Below are 20681 nucleotides of genomic sequence, written 5' to 3'. Positions count from 1 at the left end.
CACAATTTATCTTTCCACCAATTTTGGTGTCATCAGCAAATTTCGACACCATACACTAGGATTTTCCATTATCACTGAACTTCCTGCCATGTACCATACAAGAGTTTTATCAGTTATATTGTATCAGTTTCCTGTGTTGATTTCAATAATCAAAAGACCATAAAATGAGACTTTGTTTTACAAAGTAAATCTTCGTTTTATTTAATCCAAGGGCCAATTTCCCCTCTAACTTTCTTTTTAAAATTTTGTGTAATTAAACATTTCCAAAGGGTGGGGGAGTGTTGTAAAAAGACGTGTGAATGTTTAGTGAAGTGTCAGCACCACAGATGGTTGAAAAAGATTTTGATAAATCATGTATTTTAAGCTTTTTTTTTTCAAGGTGAAAACCCCCTGGTGGATAGACTTGAGTTAGGATGTTGCCATGGCACCTTCAGCAAGAAATGGCTGCTTCCCATTCAGTTATCAGCTACATGATCCCATCCTTAAAAAGCAAAGTACAGCACAGCTTGCCAAGCCTGTGCTGATCATGATGTCTTAACTTTAAAAAAAGTATACCCTTATTCACTTTGTATCCCTCTCTTCCCTCTCTATTCATGTACCTATCCAGATGCCTCTTAAATGTTGCTAATATGCCCACTTCTACTGTGCAGTACCATTCAGGCACCCACCACTCTCTGCATGAAAAACCTTGCACATCTTCCTTAAACTTGGCCCCCCTCACCTTAAACCTGCGCCCTCTGGCAATTGACACTTCCGTCTTTTGGAAAAAACCTCTGACTATTCACCCTGTCTATCCCTCTCATAATTTTAAAGGATGTCCTGAGGTATGGTACATTGGCAAGGCCATGCAGATGCTACGACAACGGATGAATCGACACTGCGCGACAGTCACCAGACGGGAGTGTTCCCTTCCTATCGGGGAACACTTCAGCAGTCAAGGGCATTTAACCTTTGATCTTTGGGTAAGCGTTCTCCAAGGCAGCCTTCAAGATCCATGACCACGTCGAGCAGAAGCTGATAGCCAAGTTCCGTGTACATGAAGATGACCTGAACCAGGATCTTGGGTTCATGTCACACTATTTGTAACCCCCACAACTTGCCTGGGGGATAAAAATCTCACTAACTGCCCTGCATGGAAATAATTCACACCTCTTTAACCTGTGCTTAATCTTCTCTCCGTTCCCATTGTCTGTACCTTGTAAGGCTTGATTACCTGTTCCCTCATTCCAACCATTATCTTGTAATTGAGTTTGTGTCTATATATGCCCTACTTGTGAAACAAATCCTGCAATCACCTGATGAAGGAGCAGCACTCCAGAAGCTTGTGCTATCAAATAAACCTGTTGGACTTTAACCTGGTGTTGTGAGACTACTTACTGTGCCTATGCCAGTCCAATGCCAGCAACTCATCTCATCTCATAATTTTCTAGACCTCTATCAGGTCTCCCTTCAGCCTTTGTTTTTCCAGTGAAAACAATATTTATTCAAACTTTCCTCATAGCCAATGCCCTCAAGACCAGGCAACATTCTGGTGAGCATCAGAAACATAGAACAGTACAGCACAGTACAGGCCCTTCGGCCCTCAGTGTTGTGCCGAGCTATGTCCAAACCCAAGATCAAGCTCTCCCACTCCCTATCATTCTAGTGTGCTCCATGTGCCTATCTAATAACTGCTTGAAAGTTCCTAAAGTGTCCAACTCCACTATCACAGCAGGCAGTGTATTTCACACCCCAACCACTGAGTGAAGAATCTACCTCAGACATCAACCTCCTATATCTCCCACCATGAACCTTTATAGTTATGCCCTCTGGTAACAGCTACATCCACCTGAGGAAATAGTCTCTGCACATCCACTCTATCTATCCCCTTCATCTTATAAACCTCTTAAGTCACCTCTCATCCTCCTCTGCTTGAAAGAGAAAGGCCCCAGCTCCCTCAACCTTTCCTCATAAGACATAAGAACATAAGAAATAGGAGCAGGAGTAGGCCATCTGGCCCTTCGAGCCGGACTCTCCAAACTAGGCAACATCCTGGTAAATTTCCTCTGCACTCCCTCCAATGTTTCCACATCCTCCTTATGGTGAGGTGATCAGAACTGCACGCAATATTCCAAATGTGGTCTCACCAAGTCCTGTATAGTTGCAGCATAACCCCACGGCTCTTAAACTCAAATCCCCTGTTAATAAACGCTGACACACTGTAAGCCTTCTTCACGGCTCTATCCACTTGAGTGGCAACCTTCAGAGATCTGTGGATATGAACCCCAAGATCTCTCAGTTTCTCCACATTCCTCAGAACCCTGCCGTTGACCCTGTATTCCGCATTCAAGTTTGTCTACCAAAATAAATCACCTCGCACTTATCAGGGTTAAATTCCATCTGCCACTTTTCTGCCCAGCTTTGCATCCTATCAAAGTCTCTTTGCAGCCTGCAAGAGCCCTCCACCTCATCTACTATTCCACCAATCTTGGTGTCATCAGCAAATTTACTAACCCACCCTTCAGCCCCTTCTTCCAAGTGATTGATAAAAATCACAAATAGCAAAGGACCCAGCAATGATCCCTGTGGTACACCACTGGTAACTAGCCTCCAGTCTGAAAATTTTCCTTCCACTATCACCCTCTCTCTTCTATGAGACAGTTAATTATCCAATCAGCCAATTTCCTTCTATCCCACACCTCCTTACCTTCATGAACCTACCATGGGGAGCCTTATCAAACGCCTTACTAAAATCCATGTGTAATGACATCAACTGCTCTACTGTCATCTAGACACCTAGTTGCCACCTCAAAGAATACAATCAAATTTGTGAAGCAGGACTTGCCTCTCACGAAACTCTGCTATCTCCAATTTAAGCTGCATCTTTCCAAATGCTCATAAATCCGATCTCTCGGGACCCTTTCCATTAACTTATCGACTACTGAAATAAGACTAACTGGCCTGTAATTACCAGGGTCATTCCTATTTCCTTTCTTGAAGAGGGGAACAACATTCGCCGCTCTCCAGTCCTCTGGCACAATCCCTGTAGACAGTGAGGACCCAAAGATTAAAGCCAAGAGCTCCACAATTTCATCCCTTGCCTCCCAAAGTATCCTAGGATGTATCCCATCTGGCCCAGGGGACTTATCCACCCTCAGGTTTTTCAAAATTGCTAATACGTCTTTTCTCAGAACATCTACCTCCTCCATCTGATCAGTCTGTATCTCGCACTCATCCTCAAAAACATTGCCCCTCTCCTTAGTGAACACTGAAGGAAAGTATTCATTCAACGCCTCACCTCTCTTCTGATTCCATGCACAAGTTCCCATTTACTATCCTTGACTGGCCCTAACCCCAATCTGGTCATTCTTATATTTCTCGCATAAGAGTAAAAAGCCTTGGTTTTTCCTTTATTTGACCCGCCAAGGACTTCTCATGCCCCCTCCTAGCTCTCCCAAGCCCTTTTTTTTAAAAAATTCACTCCTAGCTACCTTGTAACCCTTTAAGCAACCCAACTGAACCTTTTTTTTTATCCTTGCATATGCTTCCTTTTTCCTCTTAACAACACATTCAACCTCTTTTTCCCTCACTTGGCCATTTCCTCCCTGCGTACCTATCAAGGACACGTAGTATTTATTCCTTGAAAAAGCTCCACTTTTCGTTTGTGCCCATACCTGACAACTTCTGTTCCCATTTTATGCTCCCAAATTCTTGCCTAATTGCATCATAATTACCCCTGCCCCAATTATAGACCTTGATCTGCCATGTGACCCTATCCCCCTCCGTTGCAATAATGAAGGACACCGAATTGTGGTCACTATCTCAAGTGCTCTCCCACAAACAAATCTAACACTTGGCCCGGTTCGTTACCCAGCACCAAGTCCAATGTGGCCCCAGCTCTTGTTGGCTTATCCACGTATTGTGATAGGAAACCCTCCTGCACACACTGTACAAAAAGTGTCCCATCTGAACTATTCAACCTATAAAGATGCCAATCAATATTTGGAAAGTTAAAGTCACCCCTGATAACTACCTTGTGACCTCCACACCTATCCATAATCTGCTTTGCCGTTTCCTCCTCCACATCTCTATTACTATTTGGGGGCCAGTAGAAAACTCCTAACAATGTGACCGATCCTTTCCTATTTCTAACTTCAGCCCATATTACCTCAGTAGGCAGATCGCCCTCAATGCCCTGGAACTGCCAACAACCATTTCTGTCCCTGTTCTAACCATGTCTCCGGAATGGCCACAACATCATAGTCCCTCTCAAGTTTCCACATCCTTCTGATAATTAGGTGACCAGAACAGCACGCAATATTCCAAATGGCACCCTAATCAAGGTTTTATATAGCTGCAACATAATTTCCCAACTTTTGTACTCAATGTCCCAGCTGATGAAGGCAAGCATGCCACATGTTTTCTTAATCACCCTGGCCACCTGTGTTGCCACTATGAGGGAACTGTGGATCTACTTACCTAGATCCCTCTATTAATATTCCTAAGGGTTCTACCATTTACAGTATAGTTCACATCTAAACTTGATCCTCAAATGCGTCGCCTTGCATTTGTCCAGATTCGACTCCATCTGTCATTTCTGAGCCCAAGTCTCCATCCTGTCTATGTCCTGTCGCATCTTCTGACAATCCCCAGCACCATCTGCATCTCCACTCACCTTTGTGTCATCAGCAAACTTACGAATCAGAACACCCCCCCCCCCCCCCCCCACCCACCGCAACATTTTCCTCCAAAATATTTACATATACCACAAACAAGAGGTCCCAGCATTGACCCCTACAGGACACACCAGCTACAGATCTCCATTCTGCAAAATACCCTTCCGTTGCTACACTCTGTCCTCTATAACCATGCCAGTTCTGTATCCACCGAGCCAGCCCACCCCAAATCCCTTGTGATTCTCATGGCACTTTTCATGACATTTTACTAATTATGGAGTTCTAGTTATTGATGGTCTTGGGTACCTATTCGAGGAGGGAATTTTTATGTGAAGAGGACTTTGATGTCTTGAGATATTACAAAACGAACTTTATAATCACTAGTTTTGGCATAGGCTCAGTGGTAGCACACTTAGTAACAAGGGACTACTAAACTCCAGCAACATGAGCACACAATCTAGGATGGTATTCAGTGCAGTATTGAAAGAATGCTGCACTGTCTAACATACTATTTTTGGGTGAGACATTAAGATGAGGCGCCATCCTGTTCTTTGGGCACCTGTAAAATATTTGTTCCTCTAAACATCAGTGAAGCAGATTATTTGATCATGGTTTCAGGAACCGCACCATGTGCAAAATGGCAGCCTCGTTTCTCCTCTTTTATATCAAACAAATAAACTAACTCATTAACTTAGGGGCACCCTTGTTTCTTTACATTGCATGCAATGACATATTTTTGAAGTGCAGTCACTGTTGTAAAGTGCTTAGAGATGTTCTGAGATTATGAAAAGCGTCACAGATACATTGGCTATCAGAAAACTGGCAATGTCTGGAAACAGGACATTTTTAAGCTGTTCGTCTTATTAGATGAGTAAAATAACTTAGTAGCTTGTTTGGCTGGGTGCTGCATTGACATGGTAGCATGTTGGCTATTTATTACCTTTTGTGTGCCAATCTTTTGCACTCCAAGTGGCCCACGTGACCTATTGGCCTGAACCAACTTGAACTTTCTGCCCCAACCTATTCATAGGAATGAAGTTTTGTTTTTTCTCTACAAAAACCAACCAAGATCCAAAGTACTGCATGGACATGTTTTGCAACACTGTACTGTATATGTAAATGCTTTCCTCTCCCCTTCAATTTTTTTTGGCTCTTTGTCTCTCCTTCATTTTGAAATGTAGTTACTGTCATATTGGCAAACATGGCATCAATTCTGCAGCAAGATTGACCAAGCCACAGTGATGTGGCCAATCTGAGGAAGGAATGTTGATCAATGCACTCATGAAAACTCCCTGCTCTACTTCACAGTGCAATTAATTTTTTTTTAAAAAGGCCATTTTTCATTTAAGGCTTACCTATCCCCCTCCTTTAGTGTTCTTGGGTAAAAGCAGGTTGCAGCTGGTTTTTGTTGAGTGTGGCATAACATGGCTGTTGCGATATTCCAACTTTTGGAGAGAGATTAAGCATAATAATTTACTCAATCAAATACTAATGTCCAGGACTATTGGTGCACATGACTAAAGGACATTATAATAGATAAGAGGTCATCTGGACACTTGTATATCTGTACTGTCATCATGTCAATGGTATTTGTGTTTAAACAAATCCCTGATATTCAAAGTATGTATGATTCTTAGTTACTGTTGCTTTTAGGAATGAATGATTTAATACTTGCAACAATTTAAGACTTTTTCCAGGGGCTAAACAGATATATTGCAATGGTTTGAAATAAGTATTGTGGGAAACATGATACTATCTGCCTATCTATTTTATATGAATTGCACAAACCTCAGCAGAATATTTGGTAGCTATTTGAATCTACGTTGAGTTGCATGGTTTATCTTTTATAAATGTTATGTATACAAGTTTGACAAAGTGGGCACGGACACAATACATTCTCTTAGTAACTAAGTTTGCCTTTCTAGTACTTTTTTCCTTGTAAAATTGATCAGTTCTTTATCTTGGACCTCTGCCATTAACACACATGCACACTGATCACTTGAAGATACTCCAAAGCCTGTTCCTTTTTTCTGCTCACGTACAATCTGCTAGCACAGAAACATGGGTAACAGTGCTTCTTTCAGATCTCCAGTGGTGCTTTTTAAATGAGTAATTGTGTACTTCATCATTCATTTGGTAGCAAGGTCAGCAATGATTCACCATCCCTGATTGCTCTCAAGAAGGTGTTGGTGAGTTTCTTCCTGAACTACTGCACTATGTAACAAAGACCCTGTTAAGCAGGGAATTCCTGGATTTTATCCCAGCAATAAGGAACAAATGGTATACATGCCATTATGTGAATTGAAGGCAACTGAGCTGATAGTTTAGCCATGTCTGCCGCAATCATGTCAGCCATTTGCCACTGAATTCTCAGGTTCTGACCTACCCACTGAAGCTGCTCAGTGTAATTGGTAAGGTCAGCTGCAACAGTGTGACATCAGCAGATGCATCTTCTTTGCTGCTATCGTACACCTTCAGTTCATCTCCTGACATTGTGTGCTTGCACCCCAAACTAATGGCACACTGTTCAACCTTCACCGTCTGAGATCCAAAGCAAGTGAGCCAGGTTCTCGCCATCAAGCCACTCCACACTGAAGAATCCTTTCACAGCAAATTGAGGACACAGTTTCATTTTACCATCTGCATCTGGAAGACAAATGATTGTGATCCAAGCTGTTGCCATGCTGCTATCTTTCAGCATTGGCAGTGCAACACTGGAGATTGTTCGTACCTTCATATACCTGAGTTTTACAATCTTAGATGATGCTGAAATCAACACACACTTACTAAAGATGCAGTTGTCATATTCACATGGGTGGGAGTTGGAGCGGCGGAGGGGGTTCATCAATGGTTTGCTTAGCTGGCCAAGAAGAGGGCCCAGACAAAGTAGGTGAGAGCCCTGAGCATTTGTTGTGTACGTACATGCATGTGCCTGCTTCTATTTCTGAGTAGGGGCAAATGTGGAATCACATGCATTTTTCCCTTTTTGTTGTGGCATAGAAAGGAAATAGAAATAAAGGAGTGGTTTTACTTGATGACATTAATTGTCACCAGATTGCCCCAAATAGATTTTTAAAAATATATTGTACCTTGCCAATTTTTGGGGAGAGATCACTTGCTTACTAGTAGGAATATGATTGTTCCAGGCTTGACTTTCTTGATATTTCCCAGCAATTATTGCTGCATGATTTAGGTTAAAGCTGGTACTATCTGAAGATAATTGCAGGCTACCCCTCCCCTTGCACTTCTTTCTAAACTCAGTTAATTCCTCTTCATGTAACTTCTTCTTCACTGCATGGGGTAACTTTCTTTGGATTAAACTGGAAAAGTACATTTTAACCTGGTTGGATTATGAGATTGAACCTGTTTTTAGTTGTCTTGTTTGGAAAATTAATGGGTGGGTGTACAGCTGCAGTTTGCAGTAAATCATTCTATTGTCCTCATGTCATTTTCAGATTTTGTTTTTCAGCACATTCATTTATGTTAGCAGCTGTAATGGGAAAGTCGCACTAAAACAACAGGTTGGACTAGTTTTGCACTTGAGTTGCAATGTACACAGTTTTCAGCTGCATAAGCACAACACAAGTTAAATATTGTGCCTATCAATGGGGCCACTTTTCAAACATGAAGCTCATCTCAGTTTGAAAATGGCAAAATGTCTGCTATTTTTCCTTTTGAAGGAAAAGCCTAAAAACACTCAAGCGTTTACCACACCCCCAAACCTGCAGAGAACAAGTCTTAATGCTCGCGCAATGTTCAAAAATTTGCTTGTAGCCGAAGGAACTGCTTAAACCTCCACTGTAAATGCCGAATTGGAGGACCTTCCTTGGAAATACTTCGGAGACATTGCAAATAGTTTGGAGCATATAAGACCTTTCACTGCCTCAGCACATTTTCAAAACTCTCGACAGCCAATGTTGGCTTGTAACAAATGCAGCAAATCCGTTTGTGCACAGCAAGCTGCTGCAACCCCGGGAAACCTGTTTAATTTGGTTGAGGGATAAATATTGATTGAAACCCGCTGCTGCTCAAAGTAGTGCCTTGCATCTACCTGAGAGTGCAAATATCTGAAATAAGGCATGCTTTGTGTTGGACTGGAGTAATTATCCACATTTGGTGCTCAAGTCTCTTGAGTTTGGATCACATTTGAGAATTCAAGTGCTATTATTGAGCAGTGACCAGCACTTGTGGATTGTAGGTTGCTTGTTTACTGCATCTCAATCAAAATGTAAATTGCTATTATACGGAACACTAACTTTGTACACCACTGAACTTTATCTGCAAGTTTTGAGTGCATTTGGTGCAAATTATTTAGTCTAAACTAAAGACCTGCAATCTGTTAACAGAATATGCTATGAAAGTTTCTCCATTTTAGATGAAAATATGCATTTTTAAATTGTCCAAACTTTTATCATAAAGCCACATTTCTAATGGAGAGCAGATTATTTAATTCGCTCCTTAGGCAATCAGTTGTTCTATATTAAAATTCTATATGCACATTTGAAAAAGAAAGCATGCATAATTTTTTCTTCAGTAATGTAACACATTTGCTTCTGTGCTATCATTTCTATATAGAGTAAACAAACTGAGTTTATTTGAAGATGGTTCATCTCTAAATTCACATACCAGTACTGTGTAATGTGAAAAGATCCTTGATCAGAGTTCAAATGTTTGTAAAGTCTGTCCTAGCTTTCATCAATTTAGTCAACAGTGACTGGATAGGGAGATGAATTATTCAGATTGGACAGCAGTTAGCAGCAGGCAATGACCTTCCCAGCAACTTTGTTAAACACTGGGACAGATCAGATCTGACATAGCTCTTTATTACACCACCTGTGGTCATTTGCTACCTGAAGACCAGGGCCTAAATGATTCCAAGAACTATAGACACTGTGAATGGGAGCTATTAACAGCAGTGCCAAACAGCAAAAACTACAGATGGTGGAGATTGAAGTAAAAACCATTGCTGGAAAATCTCAGCCAGTCGGTTAGCTGAGCAGCTCACGTTTCAAGTTTTTGAGAAAAGGTGCTGTTTGTCAGCATTCTGAAGGAGGCAATGTTGAACCCTTGGATCTTCCTGTAAATCTCTTAACTGGGTGTCAGCCTCGGCTTGGTTGGCGGTATTCTCGTTTGAGTCAAAAAAGGATTCATGTCTTGCTCCAGGACTTGAGCACGAAACTCCACACCGACATTTGTACAATATTGAGAGATCCCAGTGTCAATGTCAGAAGCTCAGGGCTGTTTTCCTTGGTGTCCTGGCTGATATTTGCGCCCCAATCAGCATCACACACAACCGATTTTCTGGTCATTATTGCATTCTAGTTTGTGTGAGCACAAATTGACTGTTGCTCTCTGACAAAACAACAGTACTGATGCTTCAGAAGTCCTTCATTGGTTGGTTGTAATGTGCTTTTGGGTGTCTGGTGGTTGTGAAACCCAACTCAAAAATGCAAGTCTTTCTCTACTGCTGCTCACTAGTGATGTTGAACTGAGCTTACTTTGCTCCTTTTCTAACCTCATATTTCATTGCTCTGTAGATTTTTAACTTTACTATAATGCTAGGAATGTAAAATTCCATGAGGGTAATAGTTGATTTTGTGCAGCAATGAGGTAGATCATTAAATGACAGCTTGTAGATTGTTATTTCAAGATAGCAACTTGAAACATTAACCATGCAAGTCTCTTCCCTGATTTGGAATTTGAAATGGGTATTTACATGGATTTATTGTAGCAACTTGACTCCTACCAATACAAAAGCACAACTGAGTCCACATTTAATGATATGCTTCATTGGCAAGTGTTCTAAGTACTGACAACCTGTTAATCCACCTGCATACTTGGATAAATTATTGTGAATTTCAGCTTATTTGGATTTCCTACTGCCCATGTGATAGGGGGTTTTCAACTACTTAATGCCCTAATTTTGGTTAAGAAATGTTTTATTTTCAGTTAGACTTTGATCAATTATTTAGTTCAGTGTTTCTAATTTCTCATGTTGACAAGTCATCACAGCTATTTCTTTGATCCTTCATTTAGGAAGTCTAAGTTTTAATTGTATATATTTAGATTTTATTTAAGTATGCTACACTATCCATACAGTTAAGCTTCCAAGTTTTGTATTGCTGTTATTTTGAAATTGTGCCCTACGCACAGCTCCATGCGTTAACGTATATCGGGAAGAGCAAGGCTCCTAAAACCAACTCCTGAGGAACTCCATTGCAAACCTTCCTATAGCTTGCAAAACATCCATTAGCCACTCCCTCCTCGTTTCCTAACCCTCAAGCCAACTTTGCTCACAAGTCTGTTTGAGTGACCCTTTATCATATGCATTTTAGAAGTCCACGTACACAACATCAAAAGCGTTTTGTTCTGTTGTCTCATCAAAAAACTTCTGGCATGTCAGTTAAACATGATTTCCCTTAACGTGGGCAAATATAAATTTGTTAATGTCGTCCTGAATAATCATGTCATGTCATAATCCATGTTATGTATCTACAGCCAGGTGATATAGGAAACTTCAACAGCTCTTCTTTGGATACTAAAATCTAAAGCAAACTACCTACTTGCATTTGTGTAACATCTTTTATATGTAGACAAACATTTAAATGACCAAGCAACAAATAACCAAATGGATGGTTGGGTACAGATTACGTTGCAGTGTTCTTGCCCCTCTTGGGTTGGATACTAACTGGGCAGCAGGCAGTATTGTATGTAAGGTTTGAGCAAGGAACAATGCTCATTCTGTAAATAATTTATATATCTACCTATAACATGCAAGTATCTGGCAGATTGTGTCGAAGCATGAATAGTTTTCAGAGCGAAAGTACTTTCATTCTTTGTATGATAACCATGCACTAGCTACACAGCTACATCCTGTTCTTCACTATTTTGGAACTCCATCCATTGATGCTGACTTTATTGCATTCTGCCACATGGTGGAATGGATTCAAAATCAACTGTATATTCACAGTTACTCTTCATCAATCTCATCTCTCCAATCCAAGAACTGAAGTCAGTTACATCATTTCTGGCACAGTTTAGGTGAGACCTGTTAACTCAGCCTAAGCTGACAGTTGAATCCAGGATAATTTTTTATTCATTTGTGGGACATGGGCGTTGCTGGCTGGCCAGCATTTATTGCCCATCTCTGATTTGTCCTTGGCGGGCAGTTGAGAGTCAACCACATTGCTGTGGTTCTGGAATCGCACGTAGGTGAGGATGGCAGATTTTCTTCCCTAAAGGACATGAGTGAACAAGATGTTTTTCTGAAAAATGGACAATATTGATTATTAGAACCTTGATTGACTTTGCTCAGTAAGTATTTGATGAATTAACTGAGCAAACTCCAGCTCTGAAAGGATTACTTGTGTAGAGTTGTGTAAATTGTTCTCCGCAGTAGTCTATCCAGATTGCAACTTGACATTCCAAACAGTGGCCACCCTTAATAGTTGTAAATTAAAATTGCAATTCTTAGTTCTCCTGACCAAGTAAAATTGAGAATTTAAAGAATGTGTTGTCTTCCTGGTGCCAGGATGATGGACAACGTGAAACTATTTAAAAAATGTTGGGGCAACACATCTGTTAAACCAGCAACGTAAAGAAGGGTAGGGAAGAGCTGCCTCGCAAAAGGAAGTAATATCAGCAGTTCAGAGTTAAATTGAAGAACGAGGCCTTGGGGATGTGACCTCTGGATTATTACCTGAGCTATGAGCAGATTAGCATGGGGATCAGCAGATGAGTGAGGTGAAGGGAATGGTGTAGGGAGAGTTGTTTCCTCTAGGACGCAGATACCAGATTAGGGACAGGAGTTCCACCAGGGTCCATGTAGGATAAATGGTGGAGAAGAGTACTTGGGTGGAAAAAGTAGCCTGGCTAACAGTTCGTAAACAAAAGAGAAGAGAGTGAAATAATCGTCAGAAATTGTGCTTAAGGTAAAATTGGTGATAGGAATACTAACAGGTGGAAAGTAATTAAGTCAGGAGAGAGAAATAAACGTGAGTAAACCATTCGGTAAGTTGCCCAAAAAACGTCCTTTACACCACTGACTATCAGGAACAAATTCAATGAATTCCAAGTGGTTAACACTGTTGCCCCTCAACTCCAGGGAACCTGGGTTTGATCCCAGCCTTGGGTGACAGTCACTGTGGAGTTTGCACGTTCTCCCCATGGGTTTCCTGTGGGCGCTGTGGTGTCCTCCCATGATCCAAAGATGTGCAGGTTAGGTGGATTGGCAGTACCAAGTTGCCCCTTAGCATCCCATGCTGCGTAGGTTAGGGGGATTAATGGCGTAAATGTGAGAGGTTATGGAGAAAGGGCAGGTGGTGCGCCTGTGTACGATGCTCTGTCAAAGAGATGGTGCAGATCTGATGGACCGAATGGCCTCTTGTTCAGTATGGGTTCAATGAAGTTCAACGTGACGGTATGACATGGTAGCCATTCTCAAGAAATGGCTGCAAAATGGTCAGGACTGAACTAAAATACCAGGTTATAGGTCTACAGGAAAGGTTAGGATGTAGTGGAAGGAAAGAAGTAGCCTTAATGATTAGGAATGAAATCACTTTATTGAAAAGAGAGGATATAATAAAGGGTGAGCAGGTGCTGGAGAATTTGGCCAGGACTTTACCAGATATCACAATGGCTGATATCAGGCAAGAAAGATGGCATTGAAGCTGCCAACATCAATAGCAATTTTTTTTCTGCCTTGTAGTCTGGGTCTTAGAAAAAATATTAAGTGACAGGTCCCACAATGTATAGCTGGTGGAGCAGCCTCTGATTTGCTCGCCCTGCCAGCAACTTAGAAATTTGAGGATCAGGGGCACCATTTTTTTTTAAAAGGTCTTCCCAGTGCTCAGCAAGCAAACCAGTTCACTCAGATGTCCCCCTGGCATTGCCAGGGCAAGATCTGCTTTCCCCTCTGAGTGCTGTGCTTACATGAGCTCTCCAGGGAGTCTACTCGCCAGGTAGAGACTAGTCTGGCTTCCTATCATTCGGCTGTCATGCCATCATGCTTGGAATTTTTGAGGTGGTAATTCTGGAGTATGGGCCTGATAATGACATGTAAATGTATTCAAATGAGGTTGCTGAATGTTGGAAAATGCAGCCCGTCACTGACCAGGAGAGGGAAAAATTGCATCATGCTTTTGCACCGATGCAAAACGTGACTCCTGTTGTCCTGGTGTTTTCACACCCCATCGCCAAACCTGCCCAATGTAAAGGAGAACAGAAAATCCCAGCCTTTGACTTGAATAGTATTTATGACTGTAGTTGCCTTTGTTACATGCCAGGAGGCCTATACACAACTTCAATGTGGTTTTAATGAGGGATTTTAACACTCATCTGGAATGGGATAAACAACCTGACGTGTTAGAAAGGTGGTGAATTTCTCGAATGTGTCTGGGAGAGTTTTCTGTAGCAATATGTCCTGGAGCCAACAAGGGAGCATGCCATATTAGATACATTATAATAAGTCAGATTTAGTTAGCCTGATGGTACATGAACATTTATCTGATAGGCGTCATAGTCTGATTATGTTTAGTATACTGTCTGAAAGGCAGAAGCACAACATCTGCAAGATTCTTCAGATTATCTTCAATGGGATGAAACAGATATTGCTTGCAGTAAACTGGACAAATTTGTTTGGGGGTAACTGACAGATACAGATCCAATTTATCTCAAGGGATAAGTGCTCTATATTAGCTAAAAACAACAGCTACGGACAAATAATGCAACAAACCAATCATGAGATACAAAGAACAGCACAAAGTGATAAATAGGTAAAGGAGAGCTATAAAGCAAGGAATATCAGGATCAAATCAAAAGCTCTACAAATGCAGAAGGAGTGCAGTCAGGAGCAGCATCACTCCTTGAAAACTGATAAGTGATTTGACCAAGGTAAGGAAATAGTAGACATAATAGGTAGGTAGGTATCGTAGGTAGACAGAGTAACAAAGAACGCATTCAGCATGCTTGGTTTCATCGGTCAGAACGTTGCATACAGGAGTTGGGACGTCTTGTTGAAGTTGTACATGATATTGCTAAGGCTGTACTTGGAATACTGTGTGCAATTCTGGTCACCCTATTATAGAAAGGATATTATTTTTTTCACAGAGGATGGTGAGTGTCTGGAACAAGCTGCCAGAGGTAGTAGTAGAGGCGGGTACAATTTTATCTTTTAAAAAGCATTTAGATAGTTTGTTACATGGGTATGATGGGTATAGAGGGATATGGGCCAAATGTGGGCAATTGGGATTAGTTTAGGGGCTTTTAAAAAAAAAAAATAAGGGCTGTGTGGACAAATTGGGCTGAAAGGCCTGTTTTCGTGCTGTAAACATCAATGATTATGATTCAATGACATGAATCGCCCCCCACCCCAGAACAACTGGGCTAACATTGGAGTCAGGGGATCAAGTTTGCAGAGCTAGGAATTCTCCCAACGTGAGAGCAAAAATTCCATTGCTGTGTTCTGTAGGCACCAACTCCGTTTATCTCTGGCAACTGAAGCAGATCAATTGCAACCTTTTTATGCTGTATTTGACTCCCAGGTTTAATTTATTGTTGCATCTGCTCCGTGACGAATGATTTGCATATTGCTACCTGTAAGTTGCCCATCTTTTACCTTTCCTCAGGTTGTTTGTTGCTGATGTTCTCCCCTTGCCTTTGTCTCTTGGCTTAATTACTCTGATGCTCACCTGGCAGATCTCCTGATTCCGACTCTACATAAACTTGAACTCATCCAAAATGCTGCTGCCATATTTAATTTGTTCCATGTTCAGTTCACCCATTGCCCTGTGGTCATTGACATCCATTGGTTCTTGGCCTGGCAATGTCTCAGATTTAAGACTCTTATCCTTGTTCTTAATTCACTCCAAGGCCTTGCCCCTTCCTGTCTCTCTAGTTTCCCTTGGTTCCGCTAAACTTAGGATCTCTAAACTCCTTCAACTCTAGATTTGCTGGCTATGTCTTAAACTGCTCAGACCCCAAACACTGGATCTTTCTCATCGTCTAAGACCACAAAATCTACCTGTTTGTATAACTTTTGATTATTTGTCTTAATGGCTGAAGAGCGTCTTACCAAAATACCACCAACATGTCTCCTGTTCGACCAGAGGCCCAAACATCCTAGACCAGTGTTATACAAATATCAAACATGCTGAACGTTCTATCACCCATCCACACTTTGGCAAATCAAACCACAAGTTTGTGCTGTTGCTCCCAGCTTGCAAGCAAAAGCTGAAACGAGGAAAATCTGTCAAAGAGTCATGTAATGTTGGTCTGAGGAATCAGATGATCTCTTACGGGACTGCTTAGAGTCAGTAGCCTGGTCAGTATTTAAAAACTCTGTGACTGGCCTGAACGAGTACACCACTATAGTAACTGACTTCATTTGTAAGTGTGTAAAAGACTGCTAAAGAAGCAAATGTGCATGTTTCACAACCAGAAACCATGGATGAACAAGGGTATCCACTGTTTGCTGAAGCCCAGGTCCAGCCCATTCAAGTCAAGCGACCCTGATCTGTACAAGAAAGTCATCTTATCTAAAGAGATCCATCAAAGATGTTGAAAGTCAGTACCGGACCAAGCGAGATTCCCAGGTTAGCCACACCATCCCTGCTGACTATGGCAAGGCCTGCAAGGCATAACAGGCTACAAGATGAAGGCAGGTAATTTGCTGGCAGCACTTCACCCCTCCCCGATGAGCTCAAAGCATTCTATGCCCATTTTGAGCAAGAGGTCAACAAGAGCACACCCTCCACCCCAGTAGCCTCAGACGAACTTGCGTTCGAGGTCACCACTCCAGACGTCAGGGCAGCCTTCTCGAAGGTCAACCAATGGAAAGCGACTGGCCCGGATGGGTACCCAGTTATGCAGTCGGATCCTGCACGGACCAGCTGGTGGGGATATTTGCAAACATCTTCAACGTCGCTTTACAACAATCTGAGATCTACCTGCTTCAAGAAGACTACCATCAACCCAGTACCAAACAAAAGCGAGGCAGCATGTCTTCATGACTCATCTGGTGGCTCTGACATCCATCATTATGTCAGTATTACGGGTAATCTATTAGCATGGATGGAGAATTGGTGAACTAACAGAGTGGGGATAAATGGTTGGTGATCAGTGACTAGTAGTGTGCCTCAGGAATCAGTGTTGGGACCGCAATTGTTCACAATTTGCATACATGCTTTGGAGTTGGGGACCAAGTGTAGTATGTCAAAATTCGCAGATGTCACTAAGATGGGTAGAACAGCAAAATGTACAGAGGATGCTGAAAGTCTGTAAAGGGATATAGATAATCTAAATGAGCGGGTGAGGGTCTGGCAGATGGAGTACAATGTTGGTAAATGTGAGGTCATCCATTTTGATAGAAATAACAGCAAAATGAACTATGATTTAAATGGTAAAAAATTGCAGCATGCTGCTGTGTAGAGGGGCTTAGATGTCCTTGTGCAGGAATCTTAAGGAGTTGGTTTGCAGATGCAGCAGGTAATTGAGAAGGCAAGTGGAATTTTGTCCTTTGTTGCTGGAGGGATGGAATTTAAAAACAGCGAGATAATGCTGTAGCTGTATGAGGTGCTGGTGAGGCCACACCTGGGGTAGTGTACAGTTTTGGTCTCCTTACTTGAGAAAGGATGCATTGAGACGTATAAGATGATGAATGGGATGGATAGGATAGAGGTGGAGAGACTCTTCCCGCTCAAAGGATAGTAGGACTAGGGGGCACAGCCTCAAGATAAAGGGGGGGCGGTTTAGAACGGAGTTGAGGAGGAACTTCTTCACTCAAAGGGTGGTGAATCTCTGGAATTCTCTGCCCGTTGAAGTGGTGGAGGCTGCCTCGCTAAATATTTTTAAGACGCGGGTTGATGGGTTTTTGATAAGAGAGGGGATTAAGGGTTATGGGGAGAGGGCGGGAATGTGGAACTGAGCCACGACAGATCCTCCATGATCTTATTGAATGGCGGGGCAGGCTTGAAGGGCTGGATGGCCTACTCCTGCTCCTATTTCTTATGTTCTTATGTACTGGCACTGGAGGGGGTGCAGAGGAGATTCACCTAGGTTGATTCCGGAGTTGAGAGGGTTGGCTTATGAGGAGAGACTGAGTAAACTGGGGCTATGCTCATTGGAATTCAGAAGAATGAGGGGAGATCTTATAGAAACATACCATGAAGGGAATAGATAAGATAGAAGCAAGGAGGTGAAACTATAACTAGAGAGTATGGCCTCAAAATGACGGGAAGGAGATTTGGGACTGAGTTGAGGAAGAAATTCTTCCTCAAAAGGGTTGTGAATCTGTGTAATTTCCTGCCCAGTGAAGCAGTTGAGGCTACTTCATTGAATGTTTTTAAGGCAAGGATAGATGAATTTTTGAACAGTAAAGGAATTAAGGGTTATTGTGAGCAGGTGGGTAAGTGGAGCTGAGTCCACAAAGATCAGCCATGATCTTATTGAATGGCGGAGCAGGCTCAGGGGCAAGATGGCCTACTCCTGCTCCTAGTTCTTATGCTCTTATGAAGTGCTTTGCAAGGTTAGTCATGGCACGAATCAGATTGCCTACTGCTGCAAAACATCCACAGTAGATGCCATCTCCCTGGCATTGCACTCAACCCTGGAACAGCTAGATAACAGAGAACCTATGACAGATTCCTATTTGTTGATTTACAGCTCTGCCTTTAAAACTGTTATTGCTACGAAACCCATCTCAAGTCCATGGCCTGGGGCTCTGCTCCTTCTGAGACTGGGTCCTGAACTTCTGAATCCACTTAGGCATTCAGTCAACATCCCACAGATGGTAGCTTTGCACTATTGGCTCTCAGCCAAGCATATGCGCCAAATGTCTGAACCTGCGGTTGCTCTCATACTGAACAGGATTACTATTGCAGCAACACTACTTATCATTGGTAAGGGTAGACAACAGCACCATCTCCCTGATCATCCTCAACATTGGTGTCCCACAAAGTTGTGTCCTGAGGCCCCTACTACATCCCTTATACACCTATGACTGTGTGTGGCTAAACTCCCCTCCAATTTGATTTTCATGTTTGCTGATGACACCTCCATTGTGGGTCAGATCTCAAACAATGATGAGATGGAGTACAGGAATGAGAGAGAATCTGGTTAACTGGTGTGGCAGCAATAATCTCTCCCTCACTGTCAACAAAATGAAGAAGATAGTTATCGACTTCAAGAAGCGTATTGGAGGACATGCTTCTGTGTAGACCAATAGGGATGAGTAGAAATGCTCAAGAGCTTCAAAATTTTAGGTGTCCACGTCACCAAACCACGCTCTCCTTCCCCCTGCTGCCCACATGCCGACACTAGTTAAAAGCTCTGACTTTAGAACATAGAACACTACAGCACAAATAGGCCCTTCGGCCCACTAGTTGCACCGATCAGAGGCTAAGAACTTTCTCAGGAGGCTAAGGAAATTTGACATTCTGCGACTTTTACAGATGCACCATAGAAAGCATTCTTTCTGGTTGTGTCAGAGCTTGGATCTCCTGCTGTGCCCAAGACTGCAAGAAACTACAAAAGGTTGTGAATGAAACAGAGTCCATCACTCAAACCAGCCTCCCATCCACTGACTCTGTCGACATTTTCTGCTGCCCCTGAAAAGCAGCCAGCATAATTGAGGACCCCATGCACCCCGGACATTCTCTCTTCCACCTCCTTCTATCAGGAAAAAGATAGCAAAGTCTGAGGACATGTGCCAGCAGACTCAAGAAAAGCTTCTCTGCTGCTATCAGACTCTTGAATGGACATGCCTTGCATTGTTAATTTTTCTTCACCCTAGCTATGACTGTAACACTACATTTTGCACTTCTCTTTCCTTCTGGGTGGTAAGCTTTGTCTGCATAGCACACAAAAAAATACATTATTTTCACTCTATACTAAATACATGTGGCAGTAAATCAAATTAAAATATTTTGCTGTATGGTTTAGTGTCAAATGTTGTTTGCTCCTTTTTGTAACAACTTGGGGTGTATCACTACGTTAAGGTTGCTAATTCAATTAAAGTTGTTGCTTATTCCTAGTTTGTTTCTTCCTGCCCATGTTATTTAACTACTATTTGGAAACCAAGTCATAGAGATTACATGGCCTATGCTGGATCTAGTGCTTAGTTTCCAAATCATATAAATGAATTTTATGAATGTAATTTTTTAATATCCTGTCTTTTTTGTGTAGGGCTGGATGATTGCTTGCAATGCTATGTTCACAACTTTGAGCGAGAGAAGATAAATGGTGAGCAGCTTCTACAGATTACACATCAGGATCTTGAAGAATTAGGAGTAAATCGTATTGGTCACCAAGAGCTAATCCTCGAGGCTGTAGATCTGCTTTGTGCTTTGGTAAGTTTTTTTTAAACAATTAAGAAAATTGAATTCAAGGAACTAAAATGGCTATGCTGTATGTTCCAATGTTAACATTTCCCAAAAAATGAACAAAATTCAAAACTCCAAAGGAATTTGTGGCCTAGTTAGGACTTCTTGTGAATTTTATAGGTAGAAGACGGCAAGTTAAAATTTACCAGGAAAAACTTGTCACTCAAATTGAACGTTGCTCAATTGTTCATTGTTTTAAAAATTGTTTCAGTAGATTTGGGTGGCATTGTGGTTAGCACTGCTGCCTCATAGTACCAGGGTCATGGGTTTAATTCTGACCCTGGATGACTGTGTGCAGTTTGCATGTTGTCCCTGTGTCTGTGTGGGTTTCCTTTTGGGTGCTCCGGTTTCGTCCCACAGTCAAAAGCTGTACAAGTTAGGTGAATTGGCGATGCTGAATTGTGCCCAAGTGTCCAAAGATAGTTTGGGGAATTAGTGGGATAAATACGCGGGGTTATGGGAATGGAGTAGACCTGGATAAAATGTTCTGCAGGAGAGTCGTGCAGATTTGATGGGCCGAATAGCCTCCTTCTGCAATGTAGGGGTTCAGAGATCTGAATGAAAAATATTGAAGTCTGTCCAATAAAGATTTGGCTAAGTGAACATAAAATAAATTTCTCATTTCAATTTCCAGACTGGAGCAGCATGA

General features: G+C 42.0%; 1 protein-coding gene across 2 annotated transcripts in view; it reads left to right on the top strand.

Moving 5' to 3' along the window:
* Nucleotides 1–20681, top strand: part of cnksr3 (cnksr family member 3) — a 153614-nt gene that overhangs the window by 26498 nt on the left and 106435 nt on the right. For both annotated transcript variants that reach the window (XM_080200342.1, XM_080200343.1), the window contains exon 2: nucleotides 19836–19999. In XM_080200342.1, the coding sequence (XP_080056468.1) occupies nucleotides 19836–19999 (164 nt within the window). The remainder of the gene's footprint in view (nucleotides 1–19835; nucleotides 20000–20681) is intronic.

This window comes from Carcharhinus amblyrhynchos, chromosome 12 (assembly GCF_965287045.1).
Source record: "Carcharhinus amblyrhynchos chromosome 12, sCarAmb.v2.hapA, whole genome shotgun sequence".
Lineage (NCBI taxonomy): Eukaryota > Metazoa > Chordata > Chondrichthyes > Carcharhiniformes > Carcharhinidae > Carcharhinus > Carcharhinus amblyrhynchos.
The sequence above is the reverse complement of the archived record's forward strand: the minus strand, read 5'-3'. Positions and strand labels throughout refer to the sequence as shown.